Source organism: Nothoprocta perdicaria, unplaced genomic scaffold, assembly GCF_003342845.1.
Source record: "Nothoprocta perdicaria isolate Ctin4 unplaced genomic scaffold, notPer1 scaffold_120, whole genome shotgun sequence".
Taxonomy (NCBI): domain Eukaryota; kingdom Metazoa; phylum Chordata; class Aves; order Tinamiformes; family Tinamidae; genus Nothoprocta; species Nothoprocta perdicaria.
The window spans coordinates 2,403,891-2,427,945 of NW_020454317.1; the positions used below are offsets into that span (position 1 = coordinate 2,403,891).

At 43.7% G+C, this 24,055-nt stretch overlaps 1 protein-coding gene across 4 annotated transcripts in view; it reads left to right on the forward strand.

Annotated features, from left to right (window-relative positions):
• The window catches only part of SPICE1 (spindle and centriole associated protein 1), a 29,765-nt gene extending 28,060 nt beyond the window's left edge, over window positions 1-1,705 (forward strand). For 2 of the 4 annotated variants that reach the window (XM_026054343.1, XM_026054344.1), the window contains exons 16-17: window positions 238-325; window positions 1,096-1,705. In XM_026054343.1, the coding sequence (XP_025910128.1) occupies window positions 238-325; window positions 1,096-1,149 (142 nt within the window). In that variant the 3' untranslated portion in view covers window positions 1,150-1,705. Of the gene's footprint in view, window positions 1-237; window positions 326-1,092 lie in introns of all 4 variants that reach the window. The other 2 variants (XM_026054345.1, XM_026054346.1) reach the window with 1 other exon arrangement.
• The last annotated feature ends 22,350 nt before the right edge of the window (window positions 1,706-24,055 follow it).

Here is a 24,055-nt window from a genome sequence, read left to right on the forward strand (position 1 = left end):
CTTCACCAGCTTTCCCTGGCTTCATCACAGTCCAATCTGAAGAGATGAAACATAAGTCTGTTAGGTTCTTCATGGCTTTCATTATTTGTTTTTAAAACACCTGCAATTTCACCTAGCACAGACCATATGAGTTGTTGGAAACCACTGATGAAAGGTACCAGATAAGAGTCTGAGATGTGTACCTAAGTGTCAATCCCAGTTTTCATTTCTTTTCAATCTGATTTTGAATGTTTACAGATCTGCAGGTTCCTCTGGCAAACCTTGTTCACCCCTAAGTGCCACTTCAGAAAGTGTGAAATTAAGTCCTGGCAGTCAAAGGCCAAAGGTAAGACTGAAAAATTTTCCATCAGAAGACTTGGTTACTGTGTTACATAAATAGAAAGCTAGAGAGATAAAGAAAGAGAGTGAGCTCTGTCCTGCCCTAAATACACTGAGCTAATAGTAATCACTTCATACCGTTACGTATTCCGTATTTGTTATGTATTAATACATAATTATTATGTATTATGTATTCATTAGGGCAGACCTGAGTGCCTGGAACAGCTATAATTTATAAGTGAATAATCCTGTAATGACTTTTCTACTGTGGCAGCCCCCTCTGTTATAACTGGGAACCTCTGGCAGTCTTTCACTGATGGGTCCCAGAATTTCAAGTAAATATGATGATGCACTAGTAGAGATACATGTAAGAGGTCAGCAAACTGTTGCTTACCAAACCATTACACGTGGCAGCTATTGCAGGATAAAAAGAGTCCAAACATAAAACCACTACTCTAGATTTTTAGATACCTGATTGTCTAAGAGGACAGACTACATTAAAATACTTTTATTGTAGGAAATGCTGCCCTTTTTAATGTCCAAATCTCTCTAGCTTGATAGAGAAGTGAATGTCTCTATTGGGGAAATACAGAATACTTAAGGTAGATATTGCATAAGTTAGGTATTTAAATTAGATAGCATTCCTGCCTTCATGCTGCCTATGGCAGACAGTTACTACATATCAGGGAACTGGGTAATCATACATAAGCCAGCACTAATTAGCAAGTCTGGAGGTTTACAATGTATGAGTTTCAGCTTGTTTCCTTTCTCTAGCAGGTAAAGCAGCAAAAAGAAGAAGGTTGGTTTGCATTATCAATGCATATTATGTAAAGGAAGCTGCACTCAAGTCCCGTTTTATTTTAGAAATGTTCTCATGAACCACAATTAGATAACTGTAATTCTTTCTACGCATGTACCATGTAACTCTGAAGTGCTTGTGTCAGTGCAAAAAGTCTTTATAAAAAGATCTGTAACAGTTAATGTATTTGTGACAATAGAAGTCCTGGAAATGGGTTTCTGAATTGGATGCATTGCTGTGATATTATCTCCTTACACTCCTTTCACAACATGATAAAGCGAGACTACTTTAGAAATACAAATGGGATAAGTATCTATATGATATCGATGTGCAAAACAGGTATCTGGAGTGTATATTGGTGCAAGATATGAGATTTAAAAGAACAAGAAAAAATGAGATGAGGGTATGTACAAACATTCAAAAGCAGCCTGGAGTATAGAAAATTGGTCTATTCCTGCTGGATGAGAAGATGTGTCAGAAATAACTTGTTCCTTCTGTGTTTACAGCTTTCCACAAATCCTAAGAGCGCTGTGTTGACAGTATAGTTAATGTATCAGGGATTGCATCGAGACTTGAGTATTGATTTCTTATTTTTTTTCTTATATGATAAAGTGATTATCTGAAGTTGACATCAGAATCTATTTGTTGTGTGCTATAGTTTCTTTCATAAAATAAACAGCTACATGATGAGTTCAACTGTTTTAAATTAGTCTATATTTTGTCTGTGTATATAATACTCTGTTTTGCCTTTTATGTTTCTGCCTTTTTTATTTTTTTTTCTTTCCTCTCTTAAGTGTTAGTAGAAATGCCCTTCTACTCTGGCCACAGACCACAGTGAGTGTGAAAATAAGGAGCAAGCAGAAAAGTTTCAGCCTGTGCTTTTCCTTGTTGTCTTTTAACAGCTATATCAGTGGCAATTGATTTCTGTTTGAAAATATTTCCTTGAGAAAATATGGCAAAGTTTCCTATAAATTTTCTGATTAGAAAACTCTGAACTAAAAAATCCACTGCAAATAGAGTTATGATTAAGGGACTGGAACATCTCTCGTATGAAGAGAGACTGAGTGAGTTTAGCTTGGAGAAGAGAAGGCTGAGAGGGGATCTGATTAACATGTATAAGTACATGAAGGGGGAATGTAGGGAGGAAGGGAACAAGCTCTTCTCCGTGGTGGCCAGTGACAGGACAAGGGGAAATGGGTACAAGTTGAAACACAGGCAGTTCCATCTCCATGTGAGGAGGAACTTCTTTCCTGTGAGCCTGACAGAGCCCTGGAACAGGCTGCCGAGGGAGGTTGTGGAGTCTCCTTCTCTGGAGGTCTTCAGAACCCTCCTGGATGCCGCCCTGTGCCATGTGCTCTGGATGTCCCTGCTGGAGCAGGAAGGTTGGACTAGATGATCTCTAGAAGTCCCTTCCAACCTTTAACATTCTGTGATTCTTTGATTGTTCTGATCTTATTTTTGGAAATGGGAAAGCTCTGTTTCCTCTATCATAATCATCAGCTCTTCTATAGTTACATGAAGGAAGCTCTGTGCATGTCTGTTACCTTATTTGGGTTTTGTTTTGCATTTGCAATATTATGTGGTTATAATAAATTAAAAAATAAAACCTCCAACAAGAGCACTGTGGGTAAAACTGAAGGTAAGACACAGAGGGATGAAGTCCAGAAACAGATCTTGTTTCTGTTTTCAGTTTATACCAACTTGTTCCAATTTCTTCACATTTCACAAGTCATGCACTTGTGACCTTTTTTCATATTGGGCTTTAGGAAGGTACAAAAAGGTCATAAACACTTTTTAAAAATTAAGAAAATATCTCAAATGAGAATATTTACCTTTAAAAGCTTTAGCAGTGCAGAATTGCCGATTCTATTAAGAAGGCAGACTGTCAACTCTTAATTCATGCTATCTAGGTGAGTATTAAGATTTCTGGTAAGAAACAGTGATATAAACTTCTAGATCTGGCATGGCAGAGATTGTTGCTGAGGTACCTTTTCCCCTTTTAGCTGTGGAAGGTAGATGAGAAGGGCTCTTCCCACAACCTGAAGAACCAGTATGGTGACATCACAGAGAAGGATAAGCAACTGTGAGCATGTTAACAAACGTCTAATTTAAAGATGCTTTTAGTGTTATACTCTTCCCAAAAGGGAGAGAAAAATGCGGAACTCCATCGAGCGTATTGAAAAAAAAAGTTAAGGCTGAAATTTTCAAAGTGCAATTCTTTTTCAAATGCCTGCGGCTAGCTGAATCCCAGCGTGTGTGAGTGCTTGCTTTTGCTTAAATCTGAAATGTTATCTGCAACTTTTTTCTTTGAGGATACAAGATAAAAGGAGTCTTATGTAATAAGGGAAATTTTGGGCATGCAGACTGAAATGCTCCTCCTGGGAGCCAATATAAGTAGTTTGATATTTGGATATCAGCTGTTCCATACATACACACTGCTTTTCAGTTTCTGTGGAATAAAATACAAATGTTCTATTGCTGCACCAGCATTTGACTGAAGACAAACCAGCTTGTTTTTCAGAAGTTTGTGAATGCATTTCTGCAGGTATAATTTGTTTAGAGCCTTTGAGTGAAATGGAACAGGCTGCCCAGGCTAGCCTTGCTGAGCAGAGCTCAGGGGAGTGTGACAAAGCTGTGAAATCTTTGCTGTTCTGGGCATGTCATCCAGCTGTTTTTCCTCAGGTGTCACATCGCATAACACGAACACTACCTTTTGCTGCAGATCTTAGGGAAAAAAACAACAAACTGCAGGCTTGTTGGGAAATATCCAGCTACCATAGCCCCATCTGTGCTGTTTGGGAATCATAGCTGTGTGCCAGAACAGTCATTTAGGGAAGTTGTTCTCATGTAATAAACTGATGTTATCAGGAAACTGGATGGCATATTGCAGTTTGGAGCAGGTGCCCTTTGTGTGATGCATATTCAGCACTATACCTAGTGTTTGTTAAGCAAAGAATTTCAGATTTTTCTTACTTCTAATAGGAAGTTTTCTTTCTCAGGCTTTCTTAGCCCATTTTTCATCTGGGTGGACAGATGCAGAGCAAGCTGTGCAAAATTCCGTGTATCCTAGTCCTAGCCTCATTATTGGAGCTCACTTGGACAAGGCTGAATGCAGAACTACTGTGCCCCACCACTGTGACAGATGCATATCTGATTAGGTACAGGACTGAGGAGTCCTGGGTCACCTATGTTCTTCAAAGAATTAAGTTCTGTTCAATTAAAACCTCATGATATTTGATTCTGCTGTTCTGATATGCATGTATTCACCCCCATCCTAACAACTCTCTGGTGTTTAGTCCTTCACCATAGCAAGATTCACAAGCCTGATGTTTCTTCTTTCTGTGTCCCTTTAAGTGTTTAGGTACTTATTGGAGGGGACTTTGTGCAACACAGAAGACAACCACAGTGTTCTGAAGAGAATTTATTACTCTTTCTAGCATGAGCAAGCTGAGATACAGGATTTTTTTTTCTTCACTTCCCCACTGTGTGAGGTAGAGATGGGTTGAGCAGCTGCCAAACCTTGTGTTTCCTCACATTTCTGACACTGTGGACTGCAGTTATTTCACCACTAATGGCCATTAGTTGCAAACACTGCAGACTAGGCCTGTCTTCTGGAGAATTTCTGGGTGCAACTGAGTACTAAAGAAGAAAAGGACTAGTGCCTCTCCTGTAGGAATGTCTAGCAAGCATGCCAGCTCAGGTGCTGTTCCAATGAAGGCTAATGTTTAAAAGAAAAAGATGCTGATCTCTAACAGAGTCCCTCTTTACCTCCTCTGTATTCCTTTCTGTAGACTTCTTGACCTGGGTATGCTGCTGAGATAGGAATGCAAAGGAAGAGCCATCATAGAGCAGAGAGGTGATCCAGGGCAGTCTAAATTCTTACTGTGATTCCTGAGGAAAAGCCTCCATGCTAATCTTCCTTCTCTTTTTCAGTTCAGCAGAGTGTCTGAATGGCAATTGAGTGAGGAAAAGAGCATCACCCTTTTCTGTGCTGCTTTCTAGCCATCCAGATAAACAGTAGTGGGTGCAACGCATTAAGAATGGTAGTGGAAAAGAGTTGGTTGAATGTGAGCACAGGAGTTTGGGGACAACTTGGGCAAATGAAGGAGCAGGAGCTATGCTGAATGCAGATGCATGCACCTCGCCTTAAGCTTTTATGCCCATTAACAAATGTGGTGAACAAGTCAGCCTGCTTTGCACAAGCATGGAAGCCTATATCAATCTAGGGGAATGGGGAAAAAAAAAAAAAAAACCTTTCCTTCCATTACTTTGATGTCTATGTCATAGAATCATAGAGTGCTTAAGCTTGGAAGGGACGTCCAGAGGTCATCTAGTCCAACCCCTCTGCACACACAGGGTCACCTAGAGTACCTACCAGTAGTTAATCTTGCTTTGCTCAGTGTATACTGCATGAGGGAAAATAAATTGATATATATAAGTCTAGGCATGCATGAATATATATATATAAAGCTTTGTCAGGCCTCACACTGAGAGCAAAACTCATGCAAGTGATTTTTCAACTCCTCCTGCTTCACAGTGAGATTAGGATTTTGTTTGTGGTGCTCTGTGATGCCATCTCCCTTTTTGGGTGTTGGAGGAGGCAAGAAGCTATGGCAGGGTGCTGCAGTTAAGAACATGGTACTGGTGCTCAGATGATGTCTCAAAGTAACCTCACTGTTACTACATGCTCACAACTCTGCTACAGACACACATACTCGGTTCTCACGCATACTTCAGTCATATGATCTGTAGCTGATTTGTGTGCATTAGAACAAATTCAGACTGCTTTTCTATGGATTGTGGTCCTGATTTTGCCCCTGCCACAACCACAATATCTCTACATAATATCTTTACATAATATCTCAGTGCCATACTCTCATGTCACCCACTTGGACCCAAAGGTGAAGGCAGGGAAGAATGGCTGTGTTGTATTCTAAATGTGAGATGTGACTTATTTACCAATGCTCTCCATCCAGCTTGTAGGAAATTAACTCTATTTGAAATACCCTTGTCTTAAGCATGACAGAGAGGTTCAAAAGTTAACAGGCCTGTCAGACCGATCACATAAAACTTGTTTCCTTAAAATGTGCTGGAAAAAAAATCCAATTTCATCTCTCCTTCAAAAAAATGTAGGAAGGATTCAGGAAAGATTAAAGAGCATATTTATAGCTGACAGAAATCTGAAGGAGGCAGCAGGGGGCTTGCAAGCTGCAAGAAGAAAGTCAAGTCAAGCACACATCTGAACAAAGCCAGCACTACTGACTGTTGTCACTGCAGCCAATGCTGGCTTTGTTCAGGCAGTAGTTAAAAGTTCATGCTTCTTTTCACCGGAGTATGGGTTTGATGTGTGAAAGCAGTTTAAAGAATTGTAATTTGAACTCCTGTGCGAAGAGTATTGGAATTAGATTAAATAAGGTTACTTGTGTCTCATTTTTTTCCTTTAAACACAACACTGAAATTAAAAGCTATTAGGAGATTTGGGAGAGGGAGATGGACTGACTTAGGCTGTCTCCAAAAATTCTGTGTAGGAAGTTAGTGAGAGCTCCCAGGACAGAACTCCTTCTCCATTTACTTGAAAATAGCTCAGGGTCAAGAGGGGAGAGGGTAGTATGAGGGAAAAGGGGGCTTAAAGTCTTTGTGATATGTCCCAGAAAGACCTCTTGAAATACCTGAGAAATGTTGCAATCTGCTAGGGTGTCTTGGAAGCAAAGGTTAAAGATAATCTGTTCTTCCCATGAACCCCTCCAGATCGCCTTTTAAAGCACACTTCTATATCTTTTATCACCACATTCCTCTGATTCTATTACCCACCTAATCTCTCTTTCTTCCCCTGTTGATGGTGAAGCAAACCTTTCCCCCTTCAGTAATTCTACCATGTTTCCCAGTCTCACTTTGTCTAGCTTTCTTTCCACTTTTTTTAGCTCCTTGCCTCAAGGTCCAGGTATAGTCTGGCAACTCCTGCTTTCGCTGTCCTTCCCCACTCTGACTGTCTGTTCCCTGCCTTATCATCCTTTGCCTTTGGGCATCTGCCCCACAGAAACCCAGAATTTATGTACAGCTTCTCTGAGAATGCACAAGACATTCTCTGATGCACAGTAGCTTTCAGGACTGACAAATCCACAGTAGAGCTGGGTTTACTTATCATCTGGGAAGCAGCCATTTGGCTGATGTACTTTTCTTTAACTGTATACTCTGCAAATAAGCTATTTCTTGCCATTATTAACCCAAGTTCTTAGCACTTTGACAGCTACTCCATTTTCTGTCCAAACCGAGATCTCTAGTAACTTGTTTCTGATCATCGCTCAGAGCTTCTTTGCTATCATCAGTGTTCTGCAAACCCAATGACTGCAGGCCTACTGCAGCACTGCTTGCTGTGCTGTCATTAATGACTTTTTATCTTATGGCAGGATACCGAGAAAGAGAGCAGGATATATTGGTACAGGGAAGCATTGAGGCATCCTTTCTTAATTTAATCTTTATTTATGCCCATACTACTTGCAGAAATAATTTGTTCAGGAAAGATTTTTTTTTGGTATGTGATGAACCAATACTTTTCCAGAATACCGTAAACAGAAATCATCATAAAGTTCTTTCAAGAATGGGCTAATTAGCAAATATGATGTAAATATCTTTAGAACTTCTTCACTGTGAGGGTGATGGAGCACTGGAACAGGCTGCCCAGGGAGGCTTTGGAGTCTCCATCTCTGGAGGTCTTCAAACCCTGCCTGGATGCCACCCTGTGCCACATGCTCTTGGTGTCCCTGCTCAAGCAGGGGGTTGATCTCTAGAGGTCCCTTCCAATCTTAACCATTCTGTGATTCTGTGAAATATTAATCCAGAGTCCTTGAGGAGGAAGAAGGGAAACATTTTCCCTTCAGTGTCTCTATGTGATGACCCAGGGCTTAATGTTAGGAAACAAACAGATAAACAAGAAGAAGGGGGAGAAGCTGGTAGGAGAGAGATGCTGTGAAAAGAACAGGTCACACAGAGCAAAGTAATCTGAGTGGATCTTATAGGCATTTTTAACAATATGAACAGGAAAGGTGGTTGGAAGTGGGCTTTATTTTGAATAAATCTTGAGTCAAATGTACAAACTAATTAGGCAGCCATCAACACCTGTGAAAATTGGCTAAAGGAAAACAATATTTAGTGTATTTCAATGACGTGTTTATTTTGTTTCGTTTTTGAAAGTATGATCATATATTGCCAGTTGATGTTTTATGTTAATGTGTTCTTTTTTTATCCTTATATTTTGTCCATTTACAAAGCAAACTTTGAGAAAACTGTGAAGTGAGTTCCAGTCCAACTCATGCAATATTTAGCAGCCCAGTATGTTGCATTGGCATGCATGTCTCCTGAGTCTATGTATGTGCCTGCTGCAGTTTGGGACTTGGTGCCATAGGTTGCCTGTGTGAAAGCAACTTCTTCCACTGGCTAGTAATAGCTAAGACAGCAGTATTATGAGAAGAGTAATCAAAACCAAAGCACCAAGGGAGCTTGTACAAACCCTGCTCCTGTTTCTCAGACCACTGTGTTAACATTTCTTTTGACAGTTCTGCTCCTCTTTTTCTTCCTCTGATAGTCTTGCAGAGAACTCTTGTGACCGGTTTCTCTAGCCCATTTTATCTATTCCTGTGTTGTCGTTATTGTTGCTGTTGTAGTGTGCTGATGACCTATGGATACACGTCAGTGATCTGTCTTGTGTTCCAATTTGGTCGGCCTCAGGTCAGCTTAGCAAGAACCTCTGACTTCCTCCACCATTGCCAAGTATGCTAGTTCATTAAAGGATATAGTAAAATAATCAGAGGGGCAACAATCATTGTGCTTTAGTTAGTTGATTTTTATTCACTAGCGCAAAATCTTCGTGATAAAAACATCCACTGGCACAATTGTTATAGGGATGGACTTACTGATTAGCAACTAGGAATTAGTGCAACTTGCTTGTTCTGGAAAAACAAAAAAAGGTAAAATAAATCCAATTAACATGCTATAGCGTTATCTCATTCTGTACACACAAGGACCTCCTAAATTTGCAAAGAAAATACTTTGAGAATGAAAATGCTTTGGTTTCCACAACCTGAATGTACAGAGGACTCTGAACCTTGTAAGGAGTTACCTTAGCCCAGCATCCTAGGTTAAGAGTAGTGGAAGGATACTCATGGTCTAGCCAGAGGAGTTGGTCAGGTGTCATTCCCAATCCCTGCTCAACTCATCACTGCTAGACTCTGTCCTTTAGACCTGTTGTGGTTTGATTGGAGTGAGCAAATTTGGGGCATCATCAAAGAGATAAATCCCCTTGCGTTCCAGCTGATCCTCAAAGGTTAGAGGGACTGGGGAATCTGGACTCATCTCTTAATAGGGATACCAAATAATGTAACTACAAGCTTGACTCTGGCAGTATCAGATTCATAAAAAGTCTGTCAACTGTAGCTCTGATGACCTTCAAAACAGTGAATTGCGTTCACAAATAGTATGATCAGGTATAGGCCTAACTCTGGCAGTATCAGGTTCATGAACGATCTGTCACCTGTAGGTCCGATGACTGTCTTCAAAACAAGTAGTCAAGTTCATGAATACCATGGTTTATTATAATGCAACATTTACAAAGCAGATTTAGAATGTCAGTATAGGAAATTCTCTACTACAGCATGGGGATTTCAGCTAGTGCCTAGTGTACAAATGTGCAATCATCACTCACCCTAGAAGATGAGAGAGGACTCTCAACCTCAAGGAGTCTCCTCAGGCAACGTCCTCACCTGAGGGAAGGAAGATTCAGCCAGTCGACTGATCTAGAAGTTATGATAGAGTCTTCCATTTCTCTTCTTCCTTCTTCCCTCTTTCTTCTTCCTTCTTCCTTCTTCCTCCTTCTCTCTTCCTATTTCCCTCCTTAGTTCACTTTTTATATATTTTCTAGTCATATTTACTTTTGTTATTGATTGATTTAAAAAGTTTCTTGAGTTAATCAAAAATCTACAGAGCATAATCAGTGAGGAGTGGATGTTCTTTGGAAGCAGGTAATTTTGAGGAATGGGGATGTGTATTGATATTATAATGAGATTAGAATGAGGAAACATTTGAGCAAAGTCCATCAGGAGGGACTGATCTGTCGCCATTGTTGGCCCATCACCAGATATCTTATCATACTGTCTGGCTTAACAGCTGCATGTTACAAGTTTGCCACCTCTGCAGGGAGTACAACAGAGTTTGGCCACTGCGTCTTCACTCTGCTCCACTCTCCATTCACTCAGCTGCATGACACCATCAGATTACCACTTCCGGAAGGAATCCAACAAAGCTTGGCCATGGTGTCTCCATTCCACCGCAGTCTTCGTTTACTCTTACTAGCGTGTGCTAGGAAGACAGATTGCGTGTTACTGAGGGAATCCTAGAAAAGTAGATTCCATACCTCCTAGAATCTACTTGCTGGTAGCTTCCAACCATCCTGGAAGTGGTAACTATCTTTGACCTTAAGCAAGCCTCTGTAATGCTCTAATCACTGCTAGACTGTTGCTCTCTAATTTCCCCTTTCTCAAGCAATTCTCTCACAATACCCGTATGAATAGTGACTGTAAGGGACTGGAAAGGAGTACATGACCATGCTATAGTCATCCTTAGTCATAGCTGATAGCCCTGAGGCCTGTGCTGCCATCCAGAGGGACCTGGACAGACTGGAGGACTGGGCGGCGAGAAACCTCATGAGGTTCAACAGGGGCAAGTGCAGGGTCCTGCACTTGGGGAGGAATAACCCTGGACACCAGTACAGATTAGGGGTCRACCTGCTGGAGAGCAGYCCCGCAGAGAGGGAYCTGGGTGTCATGGTGGACGACAAGTTGACCATGAGRCAGCAGTGTGCCCTGGTGGCCAAGAAGGCCAACGGGATCCTGGGATGCATTAAGAAAAGCGTCTTCAGCAGGTCGAGGGAAGTGATCATCCCCCTCTACTCAGCCCTGGTGAGGCCACATCTGGAGTACTGCGTCTGGTTCTGGGCTCCCCAGTACAAGAGGGATGTGCAGCTGCTGGAGAGAGTCCAGCGCAGGGCTACGAGGATGATCAGGGGCCTGGAACATYTGCCCTATGAGCAAAGGCTGAGAGAGCTGGGYCTGTTCAGCCTGGAGAAGAGGAGGCTGAGGGGGGACCTGATCAGCGTGTATAAATACCTCAAGGGAGGCAGTGAGGAGGAGGGGGGCGGCCTCTTTTCAGTGGTGGACAGTGATAGGACTAGAGGAAATGGCTTCAAACTGAAGCATCGGAAGTTCCACAGGAACTTAAGGAAGCATTTTTTCACTGTGAGGGTGACAAAGCACTGGAACAGGTTGCCCAGAGAGGTTGTGGAGTCTCCTTCTTTGGAGATCTTCCAAACCCGCTTGGATGCCGCCCTGTGCCACGTGCTCTAGGTGACCCTGCGTGAGCAGGGGGGTTGGACTCAATGACCTCTGAGGTCCCTTCCAACCTTCGGCATTCTATGATTCATTCTATGATTCTATGATCCTTGCAAGGTGGTCCTTCCAATACCCTCAGGTGAGTTTGGCCCATTATCAAGTGTTTTGCAAGTGTATCAGTTCTTTAGTGAGTTGGTTATTTACAAAGGTTAGCAAAGGAGACTGCCCTGCCTCAACAAGATCCAAAGTCTCCCAAAGTAAAAGGCTTTTTTTCCAAAGCCATAATCCCAGGCATTATAAGGCTTTGTAGACTTCATCCTATCTTAATGGAAGTATTGTGTCCCCTGTTAATCATCTTTGTTCTCAAGGACTCTCTTAATTCTTCTCCAGTATTGGCGTTTATTATTTGTCTTTTTCCAAACTGGAATAGTATTTGTAGTGCCAAGGTTCCTAGTATACTTCATTGGTATATGATTGTCCTATGGTTCATTACCCTCTCTGAGGACTTACATGCTATACCAAGCATCAAAATGCTATATTTATCCCACCCTTGAATTTTGTTTCTTAGCTTAATTTTGTTTTGTAACTTAAAAGCCTACTTAACAGAAAAAAAAATCTCGTTTAAGTAAGCTCTCATTTTCGCGCTTGGATTGAATGGTGTTGCATGTGATTTCTTGAGTGCAGTTGCATTCTGGTTTGGTATAATTCTATTTATGGCTATCTCCCTTTCTGAATCACCAATTAACTGGGACAATTTGCCTCCAATTGCCTTGTAGCCTCTTTGCCCAAGTTCTGTGACCTTGCCTAAGGAAAAAAAGAAAAAAGAAAAGAAAAATAGTTGCTTTGGCATTTGTGAAGCACTATGAGCACTATGAGTAGCATGGTTATAAGTGACGCGCTAAGTTAGAAGCTCCACTACTTCCTGTTCACCTGCATATTCAGCTACCCACTCAAAGAAAGGAATATCCAGCAGGTTTGAAACTTTGGGGCAGGAGGAGTTCTGCTGATGCCCATAAATGGTTCTATTATCTCCTTTCCTTCCTAGTGTTGTATTCTGCAACATATCACTTCGTTTCTGCCTGCATTTGTTCTCTTTTACCAGGTAATAGGTTGCATTTGTTCTTTGTATTGCCCCTGTCATATTACCCATTTTTAAAAGATCTATCAGGCTCACAGGTATTATGCCACAAGGCAGAGGATCTGAGGCTCAGCATGGTATGGGGAGTGGGGAGACAAGCAGTAAGTAACACTTGATGATCTATGCTCATCACAGTATTATGCTTCCAATCTATTGTTTCCCGTCCTCTTCTTTGCATAAGGAAGAGGAAGCCCTTCAAGGATTTCTCTGTAGTATTGGAGGGTGGCATTCCTTATATCCAAAACAGCAGAATGTGTGGTGAGCATAATGTTAGGGATCTCCTATATCATACTGAGTCCAATAAACATATTTAATACAAGTAGCCTCAATTTTCGGCTGCCTCACCCTAATAGAGATATAATATTCTTTTGGAGATCAATGCTAGGTTATACACCATACTCCTTTTATCCCTCTAAAATGTATTCCCAAATGGTAGGGATGCTTACTGTCCACCCCTTCATCTGAATTAAAGGCAGGATTCCCTACCCTTCACCGCAACAGTATTCCAGCCCTGATCCCTCTGGGTACCATATCTCAAAACCATTTCTACTCCCTTAAAACCCCTGCTTAATATAATTATACTAATACGATTTCTGTTGCTCATATCCTTCCATGCTACTGCTGTGCCATTGGATTTAAATTCAAAAATCCCTTTAACCCAGGTCTGTCTATCTCACACTCCCGATGATACTGTTAGTGTTAGTAAGCCAAACAATGTGTCAGTTCCTCTTTTGACATCTCACAGCTTTCCTAAGTCTCTAGTTTGTAGTTAATACACAAGGGGTCCCAGAATCAGAGAATGGCTGAGGTCGGAAGAGACCTCTAGAGGTCATCTAGTCCAAACCCCTGCCCCTGCAGGGACACTTACAGCACTCCAGTAGGCTGGCAATAATATTAAGGTGCACTGTTTATCCTTCTGTAATGAACCCATGGCTCAATATCCTCTACTTTTACTTTGATATGGGCCGTCAAGAGTTCTTGGAAAGGTCCTTTCCGCTTTTTGTTCAGTGGTTCTGAATTCCAAGCTTTTACATAGACAAAATCTCCTATTTGATAAAGATGTACCAAAGTTTTGTCCTGTCAAGACTGTGTGCCACTGAAGAGTTGCCAGTTTCCTAAAGAAACTAAGTACAATTGCAAATCTGCAATACATTTTACATACATTTCTTCTGGGAATTCAGGTACTGGTAGGTTTTCCTATAAAGTAATTCATAGGGACTAATCATCTTCCATTTAATGTGTAAGATTCTTGTAATAAAATGAGGTCCTTAATCAGAAGAGAACGCTTCTGGTACCCCAAATCTTGCTATAATTTCTTTTAAAAACACTTTTGCTACCTCTTTTACCATATTGGTGCAAAGTGGGAAGGCCTTATGTCATCCTGAAAATGTATCAACCATTACCATTAAATACTTATACCCATGACAATTAAAAATCAACCTGCAAGTAATCCCCAGATATAGGGGATTTCACCGCCCCAAAAGGAGTTTTCCTTTGAATTTTAGGATTATTCATTTTCTGGGAAAAGTTCAGGCTTGATTACCTCCTTGGAGTGCTTATACACCAATGCGTGAAGCATTGAACATATTTTGAACATTTTTAGAGAACTGTTCCCAAGCTAAATATTTGTTTGCTTGTGATTGGCAGTAAACAAAGTGACATCATCCATCTAATAATTTCTGTAGGTGCATTTACATGTCTTTCCCTATTCACCATCTGCCATATCTTCTCCTAGTTTAATTTTACTGTAATTCAATGGCGGCATTAATATTCCCTTATATTTCAGACTAGGACTATTCCTACACTTCCCAATAATGGAAAATCATTCACTACTAACACTTTAGTGTAATTTAAAGTGAGGCATTGCTAGAGAAAATATTGGTTTCCCAATTTTTTCTCTAGCAATGAATATGTGGCAACTACATATTCACTATCCACAGCTATAGAGACAAATGCAAATTATTTGTTCATCTAGACTTTTAGACAAAGCTCCAGAAGATTAAAAACACTATTTTACTCATCTATTCACACTTTTGCATCCTTTCTCTTCAATCTTTTACATCCTTTCTCTTCGGGCATCCAACAGGCATACGGTGATGGGGAAGTATGGCTTGGACATGATTATAGAGGGTCTTCTTTCACGCCTCCTGGGAAAAGTTCAGGCTCAATTACCTCTCAGAAATGCCTATACACCAATGCGTGAAGCATGGAGAATAAGCAAGATGAGCTGGAGATCTGTGTGCGGTCCCAGCACCACAATCTCATAGGAATCACAGAAACATGGTGGGATAGTTCAAACAACTGGAGTGCTGTCATGGAGGACTATGTGCTCTTTAGGAAGGAGAGGTTGGGAAGGCAAGGTGGTGGAGTTGCTCTGTATGTGAGAGAGCAACTGGAATGCATGGAGCTCAGCCTGGGAGTGGATGACGAGTGGGTAGAGAGCTTGTGGGTAAGGGTTAAAGGGCAGGCCAACGTGGGAGACACTGTGGTGGGTGTCTTCTACAGGCCACCTGACCAGGAGCAGGAGGTTGATGAGGCCTTCTACAGGCAGCTGGAGGTTGCCTCACGATCACAGGCCCTGGTTCTCATGGGGGACTTCAACTACCCCAACATCAACTGGAAAGACAGCACAGCAGGGCACAAACAGTCCTGGGAACTTTCTACAGTGCGTCGATGACAACTTTTTGACACAGGTTCTTGAGAAGCCCACGAGGAGAGGTGGGCTATTGGATCTTGTATTAACAAACAGAGAGGGCCTTGGTTGAAGATGGGAAGGTGGGGGCAGCCTTGGCTGCAGTGATCATGAGTTGGTGGAGTTCAGGATCCAACAAGGAGGAGGCAGGGCAGAAAGCAGCCTTGCCACCCTGGACTTCAGGAGGGCCAACTTTAGCCTCTTCAGAGACCTGCTTGGAAAGATCTCATGGGAGAGGGCTCTAGAAGGAAGACAGGCCCAGGAGAGCTGGTTAGTTTTCAAGTGGCATTTCCTCCATGCCCAGCAAGAGCGCATCTCTGTGCATAAGAAGTCAGGCAGAGGGGACAGGAGACCTGCGTGGATGAGTATGGAGCTCGTGGCAAAACTCCAACAGAAGAAAATAGTATACAGAATGTGTAAGAAAGGACAGGTCCCTTGAGAGGAATAAAGGAACCCTGTCAGGGAATGCAGGGATGCTACGAGGAAAGCCAAGGCACACTTGGAATTAAATCTGGCAAGGGATGTTAAGAGTAACAGGAAGAACTTCTTCAAATATATTAACAACAAAAGGAAGGTCAGGGAAAACGTGGGTCCGCTAGCGAACGGGGTGGGTACCCTCGTTACAAAAAACACGGAGAAAGCAGAACTGCTGAATGCTACCTTTGCTTCAGTGTTTGTCAGGGACAGCCCTCTAGAATCCCAGGCCCTAGGGACGCAAGAGAGCTGGAGAGAGGAAGGCTTGCCCTGGGTAGAGGAAGAGTGGGTCAGAGAGCATTTAAGGAAACCCGACACCCACAAATCTATGGGCCCTGATGCGATGCATCCCAGAGTGTTGTGGGAACTGGTGGATGTCATAGCCAAGCTGCTCGCCATCATCTTCAGAAGGTCCTGGAGAACGAGGGAGGTGCCGGAGGACTGGAAGAAAGCAAACGTCGCGCCGGTCTTCAAAAAAGGCAAGAAGGAGGCACTTCAAAAGGCACTTCAAAAAGGCAAGAGGGACGGCCTCTTTTCAGTGGTGGACAGTGATAGGACTAGAGGAAACGACCACAAACTGAGGCACCAAAAGTTCCAGAGGAACTTAAGGAAACATTTCTTAACAGTGAGGGTGACAGAGCCCTGGAATAGGCTGCCCAGAGAGGTTGTGGAGTCTTCAAAAAAGGCAAGAAGGAGGACCCGGGCAACTACAGGCCGGTGAGCCTCACCTCCATCCCTGGAAAAGTGATGGAACAGCTCATCCTTGCTGCTGTCTCCAGACACGTGGAGGAGAAGAAGGTGTTCAGGAGTAGGCAGCATGGATTCACCACGGGGAACTTGTGCTTGACTAACCTGATCACCTTCTTTGAAGGAGTGACTAGCTGGATAGATAAGGGCAGAGTGGTGGATGTCATCTATGTGCACTTGAGCAAGTCTTTTGACACTGTCCCTTACAGCATCCTCCTGGGCAAGCTCCAAAGGTGTGGGATAGATGAGTGGACGGGGAGGTGGATTAGGAATTGGCTCAGTGGCAGGGTGCAGAGAGTGGTAGTCAGTGGTGCGGAGTCTAGTTGGAGACCTATAGTTAGCGGTGTCCCCCAGGGGTCAGTCCTCAGTCTGGTCCTGTTCAACTTATTCATTAATGACCCGGATGAAGGGCTGGAGTGCTCCCTCAGCAAGTTTGCTGGTGATACCAAACTGGAAGGAGTAGCTGATAGCCCTGAGGGCTGTGCTGCCATCCAGAGGGACCTGGACAGACTGGACAAGCGGACAGTGAGAAATCTCACGAAGTTCAACAAGGGTAAGTGCAGGGTCCTGCACGTGGGGAGAAATAACCCCAGACACCAGTACAGATTAGGGGCTGACCTGCTGGAGAGCAGCCCTGCAGAGAGGAACCTGGGTGTCATGGTGGATGACAAAATGACCATGAGACAACAGTGTGCCCTTGTGGCCAAGAAAGCCAATGAGATCCTGGGGTGCCTTAAGAAAAGCATCTCCAGCAGGTCGAGAGAGGTGATCGGCAACTACAGCCTACTCCAAGCATTTGACAAGCGCCTGCTCAATACGAGCATTCAACATATTGGAAAAGGAGTGAGAGTCTGTGGATTCTCTTGTGCAGAACGAGAAAATATCTCTTGTGTGAGCACAGGGAGAAGAGCAACAGGACTCCCTTAGAAAACCATGGACAGAGGTAGCATGCACAGTTTTACTCTGCAGAAGGAGAGTACATCAGCAGCCAGCACACTGCTCCAAAGATAAAACAACATCTGCCTTGTGCACGCTATAAATGGAGTGATCCTAGAGGCAGTGCTTTGAGGAAAAACACCAAAAGTCCGATTCCAGAAAGGAAAAAAAAACCCGAGCAGTACAAGTGTGTTGTGCACGAGGCAGAAAAATAAGCTTGTGTGCTGCTTACGAAGAGAATACGTTGCGACCCTTCTCTACTTTCGCACTATGCTAATGGCACAACTTGCCTCCTTCATCAAGGGAAAGCCACTGCACACGCTTCTCTTTTGCTGACACACAGGCTCCCCTTTGTGCCCACTGCACAACACACATGTGCACTCCTTCCTCTTTGCTCTGCTTTCAGGAACAGATGCTTGCTGCTTCTTGCCAAGGCAGTGCCTCTTGCCTCACTCCATTGCGAGGGTGCACAAGGGAGAGGGACGTTTAGCCTTGAAGCAGTGCGCAGGCTTCTCAGGGAGGCTCTTCCTGCACACCACAAAAGCACGCATGCAACTTCATTCAGCAGTGTGCCAAGGGAGTCCTTTTGCTCTTTGTCCGCTCCTGACAACACAAGCCTTCTCTCCTTCTCCGCGAGAAACACCGCACAAGCTCCTTCCTTCCTCAAGGTGCTGCACAGCCGCAAAAGAGCAGCCACTTGCCAAATCCCTGCAAGAGGCTGTAGGCAATGGCTTGTGTGAGGGGCAAAGTTCAAAGAGAGCGCTGCTGCGAGAAGGAACTAAGATCTCCCTTCTGCTCAGGGCACGGAGTTCTCCCATTCTCCTGTGCATACCAAATGGATGTTCAAGCCTTCTTTCYACACCTTCACCAAACAGCACTTGAAACCTGCATGTCAAGAAAGAGTCTGTAGTGCATCTTCTCACGGCATGCTCCACCTGCTTGCTGCCTTAAGAGTGCACGACAGAGACATGATTGCACTTTCCCCAATAGGCAGCTACTGCATGTAGAGTGAGAATGCAGTGCAGAAGATGACACGTTTGACCTCCCTCAACAGTGTGCTGAGCAGTGGCTTTCACTCCTTGTGCTCTCTTCAATCCACAAACATTCGCTCCTTCTCACCACCACAAGCCACACACATTGGCGCCTTCGCCACAGGGCAGCATTCACGCACTTGTGCCTTCTCTCATTCAGCTGCTGCCAGGACCAAGTCGCCCACCTCCCTCTGCACATTCAAGGCCTTCCTTCAGGCCTGCTTGTGCTCACTTGCTCTCTGCGCATCCTTCTACTCCTTCCTTCAGCACACTGCACTACACGCACATTGACTCTTTCTGCTGTGCTTACTACATAGCCATTGGCTGCTTCCTCACAATGCACTCCTCAGCTACATGCTCTCTTTCCACTAGGCAGGACATTGCTTTGAAGCCCTTTCTGCCCTGTGGAGTGTGCTCACGCAAGCTGCTTACCAAGAGCATACGTTCCTCCCTTTCTCTCCTTTTGCGCTCTGCTAAAGGCACAGCTTGCCTCCTTCATCAAGGGAAAGCCACTGCACACGCTTCTCTTTTGCTGCCACACAGGCTCCCCTTTGTGCCCACTGTACAACACACATGTGCACTCCTTCCTCTTTGCTCTGCTTTCAGGAACAGATGCTTGCTGCTTCTTGCCAAGGCASTGCCTCTTGCCTCACTCCATTGCGAGGGTGCACAAGGGAGAGGGATGTTTAGCCTTGAAGCAGTGCGCAGGCTTCTCAGGGAGGCTCTTCCTGCACACCACAAAAGCACGCATGCTACTTCATTCAGCAGTGTGCATCTCTGAGAAGGTGAAAGCCACTGCCTGCCCACTAGCATAGATATATCCCCTCCGATCAGTGGGCTCCCACCTTGCTCCCTGCTTTCGTGGCACGTGCTTAAGGGCAGCAAGGATCTMATTGCCAGCCTTTGCTACAAGGAACAAACCACCCTCTTCCAGTTTGCTCCTCTCCAAGACACCTTCTGTTCCTGCTAAGAGCTTCTCTTGGCACCTTTCTTGAAGACGGGTAATCAGAGCTGGTCACAGTTATTGCAGGGAGGGTTTCCAATGCGCCTGGTGTAACAGTGTTAACATGTCTAATTAATACTTCATTMATTTTCTAATGAAAGTGTTTCCTAGGTGGCATTTGCCTTTTTCACAACTGCACCCWGTGTGGCTCAGAGCCATCCTGTGATCAGCTAACACACATCAGGACTTTTCTCCTCCTCTTGCTTTTCTAAAACCATTCCCTTCTTTCTTCTCCTTTCATCAAAGCCCCCGAAAGGGGTTTTGGAGTCAGGACCATAGCATAAACCCACAGCAATGCATTTTAACCCTCAGTTTGAACAGTTTTCCATGGAAGCATGCAAAGAGACATTATGAACCAAATGCAATAGTAGTGTGGTGGATAAACCCCAAATACTCTAATTTGGGGGCTAYTTCACTACTAATATTGCAGCTATACAAGATCCACAATCAGAAAGTGGCAAGTATTGCACTGTGCCAGAGGGCAARTCCTGTTTATGCCCTTTCCAAGAGAGCAACAAATCCAAAATTGGGGTGACCCATTTCCAACACACAGCCCTGAAATGGCCCCCAAATGACATGAAAGGCAAGTGAAGTTGCCATCCCCAAAGCCATGCAATGGGCAGGAAACACCAAGGCCATGGAAACCCCATCCTGCCTCTGCCAGCACCTTGTCTATGCCACATTTAGGAAGGAACTARGAGCAGCACTTGGCTATTGAACTCAGTTTGTTTCAATTCCACAGTCACAGGTACAACTTTTTCTAACTTAAAAGCAGATTTTCAAATGCAGTCTATGTATCTAGGTCAGCATGGGCGAGAGGGAAGAAACTAGGCATATAGCTGAGTCACAGTCATGGTTAATCCAAGATAATTCAGGATCATTCTAAAACGACTGGACTAAGAAATGTGCTTGGCCACTGAGGTCAACTAAACCCAATCCTGCAGCTCTAGGCATGACTTTTTCCAGCTTTCCTTCTCAGTTTCCCACTGTTTCTAGCTGACAAAAGTCTACTTGCCCATGGTCCCCTATACAGTGCTCAACATAGAGTGGAGCACTCTTGAGACATGGAAGTGGTAGCAACCAGCCTACGTGTCAGGCACCTGCAGCAATGCACTACCCTTCCTCTTCCATCCYTCTCTTCACAGAAATGGCAAGAGCAAGGAAATTCCAGTGTCCATCACTGATGCGCAGAGTTGCTTTGGCTGAGAGATCGGGAACGGCTGTATCCCATTTCCAGCATTTCTGTGCAGGARGATGGAAGAATTAACAGCCTGGACCAAAAAGACCAGAGGCAGCTGCTATGTCACATGTAACACGAGGAGTCAGGCTGGTCCCTTCCTCRTGCAACTGATGGGGACCACAACTAACCATCCAGGAGAGAGCAGAGGMAGGGAAGCTGCAACCTGCTCCAGGCCTCCTGTTTCYATGAGTCTTCGCCCTCTCTGCATCCCACATACTTAGCTAATTGGAGCTGCATATTTCCARCATATGTTTCCCACTGTTATTTGCTGCARCTGTTTCGCMCTGCAACTACAATCTGAAATGATTTAATTATAACGTGCAGGCGTCAGGAACAGCAATGAAATTACAAGCAACAACCATGCAAATGCTAATAAACGTCACTTGGTTGGCAAAGGAGAAAAGCAGGARAATACTTCATGGGAGCAGCAGTGGAGAGGCTTGGTAAAGCAGGAGAACGAATTAACCTTCAAAACATTCTCATACTTTAATTTGCAAGCAAAGTGAAGGTCTCTGAAGGGTCCACTGAACAGTGTTGGGTGGAAGGTGTCATATCACATGGCAAAGATACAAGAGGACGTTCACATGTGGGAAAATGCAAGTGAAGGAACTCAGATAGGCCTTTTCTTCACAGCAGGATCCCGGCCAGCACATATTTCTCCTGCTATTTTGAGGCAGGATAACTGCCCCCAACATCTGCCCTAGATAGTTGGGAGGGTCTCAACAGGGAAAAGATCCCACCAGGAAGCAATGACATGCTAGCACACATACCTATGACCTTTCTGATGTCACCTATTTTTGCACATTTATTTCTGAAGCAATTGCTGGATCCTCAACAGGAAAGAAATGTGTGAGATGGCATCTGCTCAACATTTTCTATGAAGCTTAAAGACCCAGTGCTAAGGATGTCTGTCTTTCTGCTCTTCCGGTAGCATCATTCCTCGTTTGCCTCCATGCAGAAAGGGTGTGCATCCCTGGATGACTGTGCAGCGGGGAGGAGGAGCTCACCCTCAGGAAGCACATTCCTAAATCCCAAATTTTGTGATGTGTGATGTCAGGAAAAGCCTTCACTGTGGGCAATTTGCAAAGCATGTTCCTGCCAACGCATGGCTGCAGTTCAGTTGCCTTCCCAGTCTGAACAGGTAAATATGACAAGGGAACGAGGCTTGCAGGAACCTCTTTGCACATCAAAGGGGAGTCRCRRGAGAGGAGCTTAAAAGCRCTCGTCTCCGTCCCGCCTAATGCAAAGAGCACAACAAAGCTGCCGTTCASTATGTCCACTAAATTCAAAGGGAAACTGCAGCATCTTGAGGTGGGCTTTGAAGCCTGCTTTGCATCCAATAGCCACTCCAAAAGGAGGCACATGTTGAAAGGCAGACACAGGGTCTACATTAGCATTATGTGGTTTTGAAGTGAATCCCCCRGCGTCCCCCTTTCTTGGGCACTGGTCCTGCTCGCTGATCTACTTGGGGGTGCACGTGCCAGATCTCTTTTAGAAGAAAYTAAATTATAAGATYTGCACAAARCATATCCGTGCAGCTAATGAGAACRYCAGGGAMTGRATCGCTGCTTGGTCCTTCARATATCTGCAAAGCACGAGAGGTAGGAAGGTTTGATGGACTAGACCAGACTACACAGAGTCCAGAATGAAGCTCTCAAACCACACACAGAATAGCAGCAGGGTTCTTAGCACCAACTGCTTTAATCTACTAATCTATATAAATTGAGATGGATTCCTTGCTAAGCCAGATGTAGTCTTAGTCACAAAAGCAAAGGGAATTACTGCGTTCAACCTTGAAGATCTTCAATGACGCACACGAGCAGGATCTCTTGTTTTTTTTTCTCCTTCTGTAACTGTTTCCAACTCTGTATCTGAGAATTTAGCTCAGAAATACCAAGTTGTCACCAGAAGTAAATGTAGCTTCAGATACAGACACTGTAGGTTTCTACATAAGAGCCAGAAGCTCAGCTTACTCAGGACTTGGACTAGGACTTGGATGACCAGAGCTGCTTGAGATGCTCTAAAGTATCTCTGTCCGGCCTCCAGATCACACTCTGGAGGGATGTAGCTCTTCTGTATGTCTTGTGTCACATCTGCTCACCCCATACAGAAGTCTATCTGTAGCTCCTCAAGCTGCACTCCATGGTTCTATTTCAGGCACCTTAGTCTCCCATGAAGYACCCAGACTCCTCTMATGGCCTAAGTRCTAAAGTCAATAGACYCRAAAGAGAAATTGAGTTCACTCAAGAGCAGACACYYGCATTTGGTGAGATSAACAGMTCTTTGGGTTCCTCTAGTTGTATGGATGAGATGTCCACCACTTGGATGTCTCCCACACAGGCATGATATACAGTGTAGATAACTACCCAAAATACACTACCTTKTTGCTGATGTCTRYACTGAGCACTTCTACTGAAATCTGMCCAGCAGGATGTGGCAYGAGYRTATTCTAGGTTTCAAGTYYRAAAAGCAAGGAAATGTTGGGGAACCTCAAAGACTTCAAGGACAAAATGAAAGTGGGTATTTCTTTGAGAAATGAGAGTGACGTAATGACTTCTAGGACCTTAGTAAAATTCGAGGTAGAATTTAATTGCCTGCAAAATCTGAACTGGTGCATACAAAGTAAGCAGTTCTGATTCATCTTTAGTCTTACTGAGAAAAACTTGTGTCATTTTGCTATTTTTCAGCTTCTATTAAGTCTAAAAAACACCTAACATTAACTGCGGATTCCTGCAAATTGTCACCACTAACAGCTGTGGTCTTACAAGCTTCTAAAATATGGTACTTCCATCAAAGGCAAGGTAACTCAACCCAATGAAGTCTTAGACTCGCTGTTGAAAATRACTGTTGGCCTGTTTTAYCATCTTAAAACAGCCGGGGTCCCTCAATGCTGGGAATCTTGGGTTAGTCTTGCTGGGATATCATCCAGGATATCGCYAGAGGACATGGATATCACCCCATATCTGGCCATCACCAACAACAGAACTRAGTTTCATTCAGAAATGCCCATCCCTTTACCTAATTTGCAGATTGASGCTCTAAGAGRCAAGAGAAACATCTAACCTGACCTCCTGCTCACTCAGACCACACTATTTTCCCCTGAACTATTGGATTAAAACTTACCTTTTTGAGARACATCTGTAACTAATCTGCATTAACCAAGAGCTTTTATCTTCYCTGTGGTTCATGGCTACAGGGTAATGTGATTATGCACAGCGGAGATTTGCAGAGAACCAAGTTTTATGGTCAGTGCAAAAGCTCTCTGTTTATCTGACTGAGCAGGAAGAAATTTTATCTT